The sequence below is a fragment of the Gracilinanus agilis genome, chromosome 4 (assembly GCF_016433145.1).
Source record: "Gracilinanus agilis isolate LMUSP501 chromosome 4, AgileGrace, whole genome shotgun sequence".
Lineage (NCBI taxonomy): Eukaryota > Metazoa > Chordata > Mammalia > Didelphimorphia > Didelphidae > Gracilinanus > Gracilinanus agilis.
The window spans coordinates 330,726,699-330,743,097 of NC_058133.1; the positions used below are offsets into that span (position 1 = coordinate 330,726,699).

The 16,399-nt window shown below is 35.2% G+C and overlaps 1 protein-coding gene across 1 annotated transcript in view; it reads left to right on the forward strand.

The window, feature by feature from the left end:
• Nucleotides 1-16,399, forward strand: part of CFAP206 (cilia and flagella associated protein 206) — a 66,960-nt gene that overhangs the window by 50,053 nt on the left and 508 nt on the right. The window contains exons 8-10 of the mRNA XM_044675384.1: nt 3,798-3,996; nt 10,730-10,870; nt 15,207-15,400. Coding sequence (XP_044531319.1) covers nt 3,798-3,996; nt 10,730-10,870; nt 15,207-15,400 — 534 coding nt within the window. The remainder of the gene's footprint in view (nt 1-3,797; nt 3,997-10,729; nt 10,871-15,206; nt 15,401-16,399) is intronic.

Sequence of the window (16,399 nt, forward strand, 5' to 3'; positions counted from 1 at the left end):
GCGGGGGGGGGGGTTGAAGGGGAAAGGAGGAGCATGAATCATGTAACCATGTTAAAAATGAATATTAATAAATGTAAAAAAAAATCACATGATTATCTCAATAGATGCTGAAAAAGCCTTTTACAAAATACAACATCCATTCCTAATGAAAACACTAGAAAGTATAGGAATAGAAGGGCCTTTCCTAAAAATAATAAATGGTATATATCTAAAATCATCAACAAAGATCATCTGAAATGGGGATAAATTAGAAGCATTCCCAATAAGATCAGAAGTGAAACAAGGATGCCCATTATCACCTTTATTATTTAACATTGTACTAGAAACACTAGCAGTAGCAATTAGAGAAGAAAAAGAAATTGAAAGAATTAAAATAGGCAATGAGGAGACTAAGCTTTCACTCTTTGCAGATGATATGATGGTCTACTTAAAAAATCCTAGAGAATCAACTAAAAAGCTAGTAGAAATAATCAACAACTTTAGCAAAGTTGCAGGATACAAAATAAATGCACATAAGTCATCAGCATTTCTATATATTTCCAACACATCACAGCAGCAAGAGGTAGAAAGAGAAATTCCATTTAAAATCACCCTAGACAACACAAAATACTTAGGAATCTATCTACCAAAACAAACACAGGAATTATATGAACACAACTACAATACACTTTCCAAACAATTAAAATTAGATCTAAATAATTGGAAAAACATTGAGTGCTCATGGGTAGGACAAGCTAACATAATAAAAATGACCATTCTACCCAAATTAATTTACTTATTTAGTGCCATACCTATCAAACTACCAAGAAACTTTTTTTACAGAATTAGAAAAAACTATAACAAATTTCATTTGGAAGAACAAAAAATCAAGAATATCTAGGGAAATAATGAAAAAAATGTGAAGGAAGGTGGCCTAGCAGTACCAGATATTAAACTATACTATAAAGCAGTGATCATGAAAACAATATGGTACTGGCTAAGAGACAAAAGGGAGGATCAGTGGAATAGACTTGGGGTGAACTACCTCAGCAAGACAGCCTATGATAAACCCAAAGAACCCAACTTTTGTGACAAAAATTCACTATTTGACAAAAACTTCTGGGATAATTGGAAAACAATATGGGAGAGATTAGGTTTAGATTAACATCTCACACCCTATGCCAAGATAAACTCAGAATGGGTGAATGACTTGAGTATAAAGAAAGAAACCATAAGAAAATTAGGCAAACACAGAATAGTATACTTGTCAGATCTCTGGGAAAGGAAGGATTTTAAAACCAAGCAAGAGTTAGAGAAAATTACAAAATGTAAATTTAATGGTTTTGATTATATTAAGCTAAAAAGCTTTTGTACAAACAAAAACAATGTAGTCAAAATCAGAAGGGAAACAACAAACTGGGAAAAAATCTTTATAACAAAAATCTCTGACAAAGGTCTTATTACTCAAATATACAAGGAGCTAAATCAATTGTACAAAAAAATCAAGCCATTCTCCAATTGATAAATGGGCAAGGGGCATGAATAGGCAATTTTTAGATAAAGAAATCAAAAGTATCAATAAGCACATGAGAAAGTGTTCCAAATCTCTAATAATTAGAGAAATGCAAATCAAAACAACTCTGAGGTATCACCTCACACCTAGCAGATTGCCTAAAAAACAGCAGAAGAGAGTAATGAATGTTGGAGGGGATATGGCAAAATTGGGACATTAATGCATTGTTGCTGGAGCTGTGAATTGATCCAACCATTCTGGATGGCAATTTGGAACTATGCCCTAAGAGTGCTAAAAAAATGCCTGCCCTTTGATCCAACCATACCATTGCTGGGTTTGTACCCCAAAGAGATAATAAAGAAAAAGACATGTACAAAAATATTTATAGCTGCGCTTTTTGTGGTGGCAAAAAACTGGAAACGGAGGGTATGCCCTTCAATTGGGGAATGGCTGAACAAATTGTGGTATATGCTGGTAATGGAATACTATTGTGCTCAAAGGAATAATAAACTGGAGGAATTCCATGTGAACTGGAATGACCTCCAGGAACTGATGCAGAGTGAAAGGAGCAGAACCAGGAGAACATTATACACAGAGACTGATATTATGATAAAATTGAATGTAATGGACTTCCATACTAGCAGCAATGCAATGACCCAGGACAATTCTGAGGGATTTATGGGAAAGAACACTGCACACATTCAGAAGAAGATCTACAAGAGTGGAAATACAGAAGAAAAACAAATGCTTGAACACATGGGTTGATGCGGACACTATTAGGATGTAGACTCTTAATGACCACACTAGAACAATTATCAATAATATGGAAATAGGTCATGATCGATGACACAGGAAGAAACCATTGGAAATGTGTGTTGGCTACTGGGGGTTGGGGGTGAGGGTAGAGAGAGCAAGAACGTGAATCATGTAACCATGGAAAATTTTTTTCTAAAAAAAATTTAAAAAAAGAAAAGAAAAAAGAAAATTTGTTTTCTCAGAACATGGTAAATGTTATAAATTGTGGGTTGATTTGTTTTTTGTTGCTGTCTAGTCTTAAGAAAGTGATGGAGAGAATTAATAATATAGATTAAGCTTAAAAGTGTATCTAGCTTTGGGAGCAAGGTAGGTGACTAAGTGGAGTGAGAGTCATTCCTGGAGATGGGAGGTCCTGGGTTCAAATCTGGCTCCAGACACTTCGTAACTGTGTAACCCTGGGCAAGTCATTTAATACCATTGCGTATTCCTTACTGCTCTTCTGTCTTGGAACCAATATACAACATTGATTTTACTTGTTAAAACATTTACCAACACTCCATTGTTACATCACTTTCTTTTTAAGGTTAACCAAAGGAGCACCCTCTTCCTGATTTAGTAGCCAATTTTGTCCATTGCAACTTCCATTGCAGCTTCTCTCTCCCTTTTATCCCTCTAGGTGGGGAGACCAAGAAACCATCCAGGGTTTTCTACATTGTCTCAAAGTGATAAGTCTCTTAGAGTTAAACAAATGTTGTCCTGGAAACATCTACTAGGGAAACTCTGAGCCGATTCCTTTGTGTATATCTCCTATAAGCACTGGTATAAAGGGATTCCCATTTGAGGGTGCCTGAAATTAGAGCTCTTCTGAGGTCTCTTACATCACTGAGATTCTTTGATTCTCAGTCAAGCCAAATTAACCTCATTTCCTTTTTGAGAGGGTTAAGTCATATGTTGACTTCAGCAAAGCATTCTCATGAAAGTCCTTATGGACAAGATGGCAAAATGTAGATTGTATGAAAATATATTTCTCTTTATATACAAAGATTTGCATCTGACTGAAATAACCTAACAAAAATACATAGTTATTTGAACAATTGTGCACGGCATTGATTTCATCAAATGCTATAAACTAGGAGGGAGTTTTCTAGTAGAGATGACAGGCTTTGTCCCTGACCTTAATTGTGTTCAAAATTGTCCTCAGTGACTGAGGAAGCTTTTTAAAATAATAAATCAGCCACAGTCTGTCCCGAAAGGGTATTGAGGAATATACCAGCTTCAGGGACTGTGGGAGTCTGCACATTAAAGCAGATAAGAGGAAGGCTTTCCTTCTTCTTACCCTCATTAAATTAAAATAAAAATATAACTTTTTCATTGGTGTGGACCAGATTATCTGCATATTATATTGGCATAATTTTTAAGGCTTTAAAAATATATCTAACAGCAAAATTTCCCCATATACAAATGGTGGTTTTTATTTTAAATGGCACAATATTAACTTGTTAATCTTATTATAAACCAAATTGTTTTTTTTCCCCTCTCCTCTTCTCAGCCTATATTTATTGCGCTTTCTAGCTTGTGGACCAGTTTTCAGGATGAAACCGTATTACTTAGTGTTCTGAGTAATTTAACCACTCACCTTGCACCGTTCCTAGGATATCATGAAGAGCTCTTTAATACACAAATTATCCAAGAACTTCTTGACGAAGTGGAAATAAAAAGTGATGTGCATAGGATAAAGGAAAGCATGGGTATGAATAATTTTTGCTTCTTTTCCTCTTATTAAATTTTCAGCATGAATTTACCAATTTTTTTCTTCTCATTATCTTTTAAAAATTAAAATTTATTCTTAAATACTGTTTTTGGAGAGTATACTTATCTAGCCACATTGTGGAGGTATGAGGATTTTCTATATAAACATTTGCATCCAATTACATTTATTTATTAATTTAGATTGAAATTAAGAATTTAAATGGGTCATTTAACTTTTAGAGAAGGTCTATCTGAGTCATTAATTACTTTTATTTAACTACACTATCATGAGTCAAAGGACAAAGTTGAAATGCTTTTGTGTCAAATGTACAAATTATGGATTGATTGGTACTACTATATTCTATTTAAAATAAAAATTTGTAATTTATCTTAAAATTTATATTGAAAGATTTAATTTGAATTATTAAAAATTTTAAATTAGAGTCAACCAATTTTATTCACCCAAAGAAACTAGTTCTTTTTTGCATAACAATTTTTTCCATAAAAATAATTCAAATAATTTAAAATAACATTGGTAGATATATGTCTATATATAGATTATGTGGAGGTAAACATTCACAAGCAATTCTTCAAGTATTAAATTTATAGCTATATATATTTTTCTCTTGGTTCCACTCATTTCACTCTTTATTATCTCATGTACTTCTTTCCAAGTTTGAAAAAAAATTAATTTGTTCATTGTTTCTTATGACCCAGCAGTATTTCATTACAATCATATGCCACAATTTATTTAGCTATTCCCCAACTGAGGGACATCCTTTCAAATTCCAGTTCTTTGCCACCACATAGAGAACTACTATACATTCCACTCCTGCAGTTCTTCCTCTGAATGTGGATAGCATTCTTTATAAATCCCTCAGAATTGTCCTGGGTCATTGCATTGCTGCTAGTACAGAAGTCCATTACATTCGATTTTACCACAGTGTATCAGTCTCTGTGTACAATGTTCTCCTGGATCTGCTCCTTTCACTCTGCATCAATTCCTGGAGGTCTTTCCAGTTCACGTGGAATTCCTCCAGTTCTTTATTCCCTTGAGCACAATAATATTCCATCACCCACAGATACCACAATTTGTTCAGCCATTCCCCAATCAAAGGACATTCTCTCATTTTCCAATTTTTTTGCCACCATAAAGAGCACAGCTATAAATATTTTTGTACAAGCGTTTTTCTTTATTATCTCTTTGGGGTATAATCCAAGCAGTGCTATGGCTGGATCAAAAGGCAGATAGTTTTTTAAAGCCTTTTGAGCATAGTTCCAAATTGCCATCCAGAATGGTTGGATCAGTTCACAACTCCACCAACAATGCATTAAGGTCCCAATTTTGCCACATCCCCTCCAACATTCATTACTCTCCCTTGTTGTCATTTTAGCCAATCTGCTAGGTATGAGGTGATACCTCAGAGTTGTTTTGATTTGCATTTCTCTAATTATTAGATATATAGAACACTTTCTCTTGTGCTTATTGATAGTTTTGATTTCTTCATCTGAAAATTGCCTATTCATGCCCCTTGCCCATTTATCAATTGGGGGATAGCTTGATTTTTTTGTACAATTGATTTAGCTCCTTGTATATTTGAGTAATTAGACCTTTGTCTGAGTTTTTGGTAACAAATATTTTTTCCCAATTTGTTGCTTCCCTTCTGATTTTGGTAGCATTAGCTTTGTCTGTACAGAAACTTTTTAGTTTAATGTAGTTAAAATTATTCATTTTACATTTTGTGATTTTTTTCTAATTCTTGCTTGGTTTTAAAATCTTTCCTTTCCCAGAGAATCTGATAAGTATTGTGTAAATGGAATTAGCTTGAGCCCATTCATAGTCAAAAATCTGCCCATCCTAGGCGTAGAAATGATGTAATCCTCACCTTCCCTAGTGGGGAGGGGAGATGAGTTACCCACACGTGACAATGAGTAACAAATCTAGAACAAGGGACTGCCCTTTGGGCAGTCCAAATCAATGTAGAGACTGCCATTTGTCCATTTGAATTAGAGGTAGACCCACAGGAAGTGACAAAGGACACTATCTCTTTAAGTATGTTACTCACTTCCTGTGGAGGCAGTTCCAGTTCGAACTCGATGCTGAAGGATCTCCTGAGACCACAGAACGCTTACACTCTGTATTGTCATGTGGGTAAGTTAGGCTGACTTCCTTGGCCTAGCTGGGCCGCTTCCAAACTCTGCCTATCTGGCTGCTGGGCCTTGTGGCTTGCAGCTTCATTTATTTAGCTTTTTAACCTCTCTCTGTCTAGGCCTTTGGCCTGGACTAGCCTCTCCCTTTTCTCTTTATTCTTATACTTTTACCTTCCTGATTGTAAATAAACTTGCCTCAACCCAATGCTGACTTGGGTCTGATTTAATTACGGAATCAACCTGAATTGTTGATTCCTGGGGGGCCACACATTTTAATATATATCTATAATACCTAATCTTCCCTCTTACAGTATACAATTCTGTTCTTACCCAATTTACCTATAGTTTCCTTCTTTATATTCAAGTCATTCACCCATTCTGAGTTTATCTTGGTATAGGGTGTGAGATGTTGATCTAGGCACAATCTCTCCCATATTGTTTTTCAATTTTCCCAGCATTTTTGTGAAATAGTGGGTTTTTGTCCCCAAAGCTGGGTTCTTTAGGTTTATCAAAGACTGTCTTGCTGAGGTAGCTTACCCCAAGTCTATTCCACTGATCCTTCCTTCTTTCTCTTAGCCAGTACTATATTGTTTTAATGACCACTGCTTTATAATACAGTTTAAGATCTGGTACCACTAGGCCACCTTCCTTCATGTTTTTTTTCATTATTTCCCTTGATATTCTTGGTCTTTTGTTCTTCCAAATGAACTTTGTTATAGTTTTTTTTTTAATTCTGTAAAAAAGTTTCTTGGTAGTTTGATAGGTATATCACTAAATAAGTAAATTAATTTGGGTAGGATGGTCATTTTTATTATATTAGCTCATCCTACCCATGAGCACTCAATGTTCTTCCAATTGTTTAGATCTAGTTTTAATTGCGTGGAAAGGGTTTTGTAGTTGTGTTCGTATAATTCCTGTATTTGTTTTGGTAGATAGATTCCTAAGTATTTTATATTGTCTAGGGTGTTTTTAAATGGAATTTCTCTTTCTAACTCTTTCTGTTGTGATGTTTTGGAAATATATAGAAATGCTGATGACTTATGTGTTTATTTTGTATCCTGCATCTTTGTTAAAGTTCTTATTTCCACTAACTTTTTAGTTGATTTTCTAGAATTTTTTAAGTAGACCATCATATCATCTGCAAAGAGTGATTGCTTGGTCTCCTCATTGCCTATTTTAATAACTTCAATTTCTTTTTCTTCTCTAATTGCTATTGCTAGTGTTTCCAGTACAATGTTAAATAATAGAGGTGATAATGGGCATCCTTGTTTCACTTCTGATCTTATTGGGAATGCTTCTAATTTATCCCCATTGCAGATGATCTTTGTTGATGATTTTAGATATATACTATTTATTATTTTTAGGAAAGGCCCTTCTATTCCTAAACTTTCTAGTGTTTTCAATAGGAATGGGTGTTGTATTTTGTCAAAGGCTTTTTCAGCATCTATTGAGATAATCATGTGATTTTTGTTTGTTAGTTTGTTGATATAGTCAATTATTTGGATGGTTTTCCTAATGTTGAACCATCATTGCATTCCTGGTATAAATCTCCCCTGATCATAATGAATAACCCTCATGATCACTTGCTGAAGTCTTTTTGCTAGTATTCTGTTTAAGATTTTTTCTTCTTCTTCTTTTTTTTTCTAAACTCTTACCTTCTGCCTTGGAGTCCATCTTGGAGTCAATACTATGTAAGGGTAGGCAATGGGGGTCAAGTGACTTGCCCAGGGTCACACAGCTGGGAAGTGTCTGAGGCCAGATTTGAAAGACCTCCCATCTCTAGGCTTGGCTCTCAATCCACTGAGCTACCCAGCTGCCCCCTCTGTTTAAGATTTTTGCATCTATGTTCATTAGGGAGATTGGTCTGTAGTTTTCTTTCTCTGTTTTTGATCTACCTGGCTTTGGGATCAGTTCCATATTTGTGTCATAAAAGGAGTTTGGTAGAACTCCTTCTTTGCTTATTGTGTCAAATAGTTTGTATAGTATTGGAATTAGTTGTTATCTCCCATTAGTATAATTTTACTATCTATTTCCTCCTTGAGCTCTGCCAGTTTCTCCTTTAGAAATTTGGATGCTATACCATTTGGTCATCACCTACTTTTTTTTAAAGTTTTTATTTTGAATATTTTCCCATAGTTACATATTTCATGTTCTTTCCCTCTCCCCAAACCCCTCTAGCCCCCCCTTAGCCGACATGCAATTCCACTGGGTTTTACATGTATCATTGATCAAAACCTAATTCCATATTATTGATAGTTGGACTAGAATTATCATCACCTACTTTTTTTAACCTCATTTTCAATGATAATCTGTTTTCCCATTCTTATTCACAATACCACTCTTCTTAGTTTCTCAGGCTCACAGTCAGGGTGATACTTATCTCTTTCTCTTTGGTGTTTTTTTATTCACTGATAATTCAATTATTCTTTCTTCCTGTCCAAGATTGCCAGGTTATACACTAAACTCCTTTGGGTTTTTTTCCCACTTCCTAGTGTCTTTTAGATCATGTCTTCTCTTTCACTTCTGTGGCTATTGCTCTAATCCAGATATTATATACCTTATATTTAGGTTACCAGTTAACTTTTAGCAGGTAGTCCTTTAGCCAGTGTCTCTTTCAATCTATCCTACAGGTGATATTAATTTTGTCTACCTAAAATGTTCAGTTATTCCACTGTTCAACAGAAGCCTACTTTGGTTCCTTACTACTGGAATTCTCTATTCTTCTACATGGGTTTCTTGGCCTTTAATAGTTTGACTTTGCCTTACTGATAAAAGTTTTTTTTTTCCTTTATTCTCCAGTAAATTGATCCAGTAAGGGATAAGTTAGGGATAGTCTGATTTCTAGGGTTAGTTGAAAGAAGGGAATTTTGAGAGAAGCCCTGGGAAAGGATTCTGGGTAGAAAGGAATTATTATGGGTCTACAATTGGAAATTACTGAACTTTACTTCCTTCTTGGATTTTGACCAAACTGGAGGGAAGTTTTGTCTCTGCCCTACAATTCCCATCAAGCTGGAGGAGGAGTTTTGTTCTGTGAGATTCTCTCTGGAAAGTTAGGATTTTTGTGGAGAAAATCTTTGACATCCAGATAGAAGGTTTGCTTGGAAGAAACTAATTTCCCTGAGACCAATTTTCATCTGACAGTGATCTATCTAGCAGAATTCTATTGGCTAAGGTAATTCAAAGCTTTCCACCTATAACTTTGAGTTACTTAGTACAAAAGCCAAACCCAGAGGTTGTTTCCCTTTCTTCTCTATTAATTATTGATATTGAGTTAGATTAGCATTGGGAGTTGTCTTAGATAGCATAGGAAGATTAAGCAAGGCCTATAGAAGAAAATAAAGGCTCTCTTTTCCAAAAAGACTTTAGACAGTTGGGTGGAATTAGTTTGGATAGATTTAGGGTAATACCTGCCAGTTCCTTTTATTCCTTTAAAAAATAAACTTCGTTTTTCATAAACCAAAGGTTTGTGCTTCACTGGCCCTGGGGAATTCCTAGGTGGGTTGTAACACCTAACATTCCTCTAGGAGTCTTCCATAATACAGTAATGTCTTTATAGTTGCTCACACTCTGGAGCTTTTCTTTGTTTTTGTTTTTATTCATTCTCCCTTGGAATGTTTTCCACTCTTTATTTATACATTATTTATTCCTATCTCAAAAATCCAGCTCTCAAAACTCTATAATATAATTTCTGATAACTCCAGTCTACCTTATAGAATCACAAAATCTCAAGAGTAGAAAGGAATCTCAGAGGTCAACTTATACCTACATAAGACTGCCCTCTATACCATCTTCAAAAAGTGGTCTTACATTCTTAGATGAAGTCTTCTAGTAAAGGAGATCTCATTCTTCCAATTTATCTCCTTGTTTCTGTACTTCAGAGCATAATTTGCCTCTCTGAGACTTTCATTTTTTGCTCCTAGTTTTGTAGAACAAGTCTAACTCCTTTTTTTGACATAATAGTCTTAAAGATACTTGAAGATGCTATTCCTAAACCTTCTTTCCTCCAGATTAACCATCCTTTGAAACAAATATCAAATGATCTTCAGATTTCTTTAGTAACTCTGGATATTCTCCACTTTGATTGTATCCCTCCTAAAATGAGTGCTCCATTACTTTTATGCTTGTAGCCTATATCATAAAATTAGCATCTTTAGACCCTTATATTGTTTATTTTAAAACTTTTATTCTATGATTATGGGTGGCAGTTTTCCCCCCTTATTTCATGTCTACCTTTTGCATATCTATCTTATCTCTCACTACAAACTACTAGGTAGTAAGTCATACTTCTAGGCATATAAAAGGTACACAAAAAAATTATATATATATACATATTATTTAAAACTAAAAGAAACTAAGAGATCATCTGAATCCAGTGTTTTCATTTTGTAGATAAGAAAACTTAAACCCAGAAAGGTTAAATGACTTATTCAAGACTGTATAGGAGATAATGACATAAGTAGGACTATATTGTAGGAATCTGACTGAATTCTAAATATCTCCACAAATTTTGTTTTCAAGTAGAAAAAACACAATGTAATAAAAGACAGTCTTTTCATTAGACATTTTTTTCTATTGTTTTAGGAACCAAAGTAAATATAAATGATTTCAAGAAGTTAGATTGGATTTTCCCAGAAACCACAGCAAATTTTGACAAATTGCCAATTCAGTACCGGGGATTTTGTGGTTACACATTTGCTGTAAAAGATGGACTACTCGTTCCAGGTATGTAAATGAAAATAGGCATACTCATATAGCACTTTACCCAAATTATCTCATTTGATCCTCCCAATAGCAATTTGAGATAAATACTACAGGTATTTGTATCCTATGGAAGACCTGTCTTAAATCTTCAGGAGCACCAATGAAATGAAAACCATATCATGAGAATAAAATGTATTTTTACTGAATGTGGATCAACTCATGTTTCCTGCAACAGAGAAGAGCCTGATGTAAAATTTCTCTTCCCACTTTCTCCCTCTTTCCTTCCCTTCTTCTCTTCTTAGAATTTAGCTGCATTTATATAGACTATGCCTATAAAGAAATGTGTCTGTCACATAGTAGAGGAAATATTTCAAAAATGTTTTGGAAAATGAAACATCACTGGGCCTCTCAAAGTATTTATTCAAAAGGACAATATTCATTTTGTTATATAAGTTCTGATATATCTTGTTGTTATTGTTTTTTAAAGTTAGGAATATTACCTTATAGTCATATTTATAAAAATTCTTTTTATAGGACTTATTCCAATAAGAAATCCAAAGTTTTATTGTTTGAAATTTTGTTTGGGATATTGTTTAAAATTTTAGTTATGTAGATTAATGGAAATTGTATTTGAAAGTTGATGGAAATTGCATTTGAGTTGTTGGGATCACAATTTCTCACAACATGGATGGTAATAAGCAAATGAAGAAAAATATTTTTTTTATTTAATTTTTTTAAATTTTTTTTAAACCCTTAACTTCTGTGTATTGGCTCCTAGGTGGAAGAGTGGTAAGGGTGGGCAATGGGGGTCAAGTGACTTGCCCAGGGTCACACAGCTGGGAAGTGTCTGAGGCCAGATTTGAACCTAGGACCTTCGGAGAAAAATATTTTTATATATAATTGGTGCTTATTAACTTTGAATCATATGAAGCCTCTAAGATTAAAAGCATTCCAATCTTTTCTTTCTATTTATCTTAATTCATCATGACTCTTGGATAGTTTCACTTTTCTTCATGTTGTCACATAATCAGATATTATATTTCTCTATTGATATTATATTATTATTGAAAAGAGAACTGGAGAATATTTTATAGCAAATTTATAGTGTATAATTTTATTATTAGTAGATGAATGAATTATTTGTAATCAGCTATCAAGATCTTATTTTGGTTCACTTTGTAGAAATTTTTTAGTTTTTGTTTTGTGAGTAGAAAGGAAGATACCTAATGGATAATTTAGAGTAATCCAGGAAGAGAATAAATAGTAATGAGAAAAATTAATTTAAAAACAGATAGGTATTATTCAGGGTCCCAAGGCAGGTCCCTTCCTCCAGTTCTGAGCTTAAGACCCAGGGTCATGGAAGATCCTGATCTTAATGAGAGAAGATTGGGCTTCTTTTTCTTTTTCTTTTTTCCTTTCACTTTCTCTCTGGCTTTTTATGCTTCTGTCATGGAGTTTCAGGGAAATTTCTTAAACAAAACTTTGAAGTATTTCATATTTAGGATCTCTCCTAAAAGAGATCTACAAGGATCCCTTCTAGCAAAGGATACTGAATTTGTAGGTCAATCAGCCAACAAATTTTTATTAAATGTGTACTAAAACTTGTTCCTTGAAAGGAAAGCTATGACAAATATGGACACCAAAGTATAAAGGGACATCACCTTGCCAACAATGGTCCATGTAGCAATGGTTTTTCCAGTAGTATTGTATGGCTGTGAAAGTTGGACTATAGGGAAAGCTGAGTATCACAGAACTGATTGATGCTTTTGAATCGTGGTGCTTGAGAAGACTTTTGAGAGTCCCTTGGATAACAAGGAGATCCAATTAATCAATACTTAAGGAAATTAACTCTATTCATTGGAAGAGTAAATACTGACGCCATAGTTTAAAGACTTTGGCCACATAATAGGGAGACAAAATTCACTGGAAAGGATTTTGATGGTGGGAAAGATTGAAGGCAAAAGGTGAAGGGGATGATAGAAGATGAAATGGGTTGATAGTGTCACAGAATGTAAGGATAGAGGGCAAAGGGAAGAATCTGGGGGGAACAGAGTGTTACAAGAGAGGAGCATGAGACAAGAATGGCAGTTGGGGACAGCAGAGGATTCAGGGAAGAGTTCCAGAGGACCAGGTCTTCGGTTTGGGGAGCTCAAGGAGAGTGGAGGCAACAAATGAGCTCTGAGTGAACCAAAGGCGATCCTGTGAATTTCTCCATCTAGAATTGAAGTCTTGATACTCTGTTCTTTGCCTGCAGACTTATTCTCAAGTCCAAGACCATATCATCCTGTCCTTGAGGGTTTTCTGGACTCCATCTGGGAGCAGATCCCCAAAACTCCACTTCCAGTCCTTGCCTTCCAGAGAGACCCTAATCAACTGAACTGTAGATATAGCTTATAGATTAGATATAGAAATAGGAGGAAGGGAAAGAGAAGCTTGGGTTGGAGACTGAATTGGCTTCCCAAGTGAAGGACCTTGGATTAGAGATTAGGGCAGCCTACTTCCTCTGACCACCACCTTTATCAATCACTCTGATACTCTTATTAAATATCTTTGAAAGTCAGATAGCATTCCAAGTTTATTGAGGGACAAGAAGGCAAGGAAGTATCACAGCTTTGCCTGGCAGAATCCATCTTTGAGCCAGACCCTGCTGTGGTGCCGTCGACCAGACTAAGGGGAGGCTTATGTGAACCTTGGTTCTGACCAACATCGAACAGGGTCACCATGTACCCCTTCTTGAGTGGAAGTCTTCCCTCCAACCTGTGAAGGCTGGCACACCTTCCCCGGATGCCCATCAACTGAGGGAAACCCCCTTCAAGTGTCCCCTAGTATTAGTGACTCCATAAGAGTAGGAAGAGAGAGCTACCACACTGACCCATCTCTCTTCCTCACCTGTTCCCCTTCCTCATGAGCCACTAATACAAGAAACAATGAACATTAACTTAGATAGGCTTTGGGAGACAGTAGAGGACAGAAGAGCCTGGCATGCTATGGTTCATGGGTCCTGAAGAGTTGGACATGATTGAATGATGAACAATAACAACAAAGTGCCAGGAATTTTGTACTAAGTGCTAGGAAAATTAAGACTAACATGAAACAAACAAAATCTTGAAGGAAACCTGAGATTCCAAGAGGTAGATATGATGAAAGAGAGCATTTCTGGCATAGCGGACAGTTAACCCAAAGGCCTGGAGAGTGGAGATGGATCAATGTATGTGGAAACAGTAAGTAAGCCATTATGGCATGTAGAAGGGGTTAAAGAAGATTAAAAAAGACTTTTTCCATTTCATACTGGTATTCAGATCCCAGAATGTCCATGTATCATGAAGGAGCCATTCTGTGCATATAAGCTCCATGACCTCCATCTCCACTCCCTCTCCCCTCACCCTTCTCATGTAAAAGCTGCCAATAAAAAGATTTCCAAGGTAAAAAAAAAAAAAGATTTTTAAAAAGGGGAGGAAGAGAAGGTCAGGTTGTAAAAACTTTGAATGCCAAATATATAAATGTAGAGTTGATTCTGGTGGTAATGAGGAGCCACTGAAGTTTATTTATTTATTTGTTTGTTTGTTTATTTATTTGTTTTTTTAAACCCTTACCTTTTGTCTTGGAATCAATACCATGTATTGGCTCCAAGGCAGAAGAGTGGTAAGGGCTAGACAATGGGGGTCAAGTGACTTGTCCAGGGTCACACAGCTGGGAAGTGTCTCAGGTCAAATTTGAACCTCCCGTCTCTAGGCCTGGCTCTCAATCCACTGAGCTACCCAGCTGCCCCCCACTGAAGTTTATATAAAAGAATAATATGATCAAACTTATGAGTTAAAGAAATTCTTGGTGGCCCAGTGGAGGATGGAATATGAAGTAGGGTAAGACTAGAGGGAAAAGGACCAATTAGAAAGCTATTATAGTAATTACACATGAGAGGTGATGATAGCTTGGACTAAGGTAGTATCTCTAAGTATTTTTTTGTTTGTGTTTTGAAGTTCTTACATTCTACAAAGTATTGGCTCCAAGGCAGAAGAACAGAACAGGTTAGGCAATTAGGGTTAAGTGACTTGCCCAGGGTCAAATAGCTAGGAAGTATCTGAGATCAGATTTGAACCAAGGCCCTCCTAACTCTAGGCCTGGATCTCTATCTACTGAGCCACCTTGCTTGACCTTCAGCTTAGTGTTTAAAGTAGATATTTGAAAAATGTTCGTTATTAAAACTACATTTTAAAATATAAGAAACATTATTAAAAAGATAGTCAAATATAGAAAAAAGAAAAAGAAGAAATATAGTCTATTGAATCATTATCTCAGAGAATCATAAATACAATAATTTTTATGCTTAGTAATTTACTTTCTTGTCTTTATTTTTAAGGAAATCCAGCTATTGGAATTTTGAAATATAAAGAGAGATATTACACTTTTAGTTCCAAAGAAGCTGCATATACTTTTGCAGAAAATCCAGATAAATACATTGAGTTAATTGGAGAAAAGGCAAAAAAGTGTGCAGAACTAATTCAGCTATTGGAACTTCACCAGCAATTTGAAACTATGATTCCATATACTCAGGTAAGTACTGTTAACTCTCCACACCAAAGCAGAAACAGAGTAACCCACAGAGAATATAGGTAAACCAATCCAAGTATAGAGTATAGTTAATGCTTGATCTTTACAGGATATCTGAAAATTATTCACACCTGAAAACTGAACCTAAATGGAAAGAGGAAAGAATACTAAGAATAAAATATTGAATTAGGTTCTGTTGGACAAAAAATAATTTGGGGGATAAATTTGAATAGGAATTAGGAGAATACTTTTTCCTGTTTAATATGTAGGGAACTTGGTCTAATTACCTAGAGGTGATGTCTGCACTTACACCTAGAGCCTTGAAAGTACAATATGGTTTTTCAATTCTAGAATTCCACAAAATGTCAATTTCTGTTTCATAAGCTCCACAAAATGTAGACTTGGTGAAAAATAGTCTACTCTATCTCTTTAGTCATTCCTTTCTACTTTGTGTATTTCCAGGATTATCTCTTACTTTTTCATTTCCAGGATCAACTGTTTTCCTTTTTCTCTCTCTACTTCTATTTTATCCTACCGTCTCCCCTTACCTTATTTTTTTAGATTTAAATATTTTATTTTTTTAGAAAAATTTTCCATGGTTACATGATTCATGTTTTTACTTTCCCCCCTTCACCCCCTTCCCATAGCCACTGCACATTTCCACTGGTTCCCCTTACCTTAAATGGATATGATTTCAAACTGGTTTGTTTTAATAAATTCATTGTTTGTATTGAATAGGGTTTTTTAATTCAGTGTTGCTGTGAACTAGAAAGAATATGGTCACATAGATCAAACTATCAATGCTATAGGCAGTACACAGGAGTAGACAAGAAGCATGGTTAGATTAGTAAGAATGAGAAGGTTTAGGGTTGTAATCTCATAAAGCAGAAACACCAAGAACAAAATCAGCAGTGGAGTGGCCAAAAAGGACAGAGGTATAGGTAGAGAGAAACTCTGGATAACTTATTGGAAACACTACTGCTTTCCTTTTAATGGTGGTTC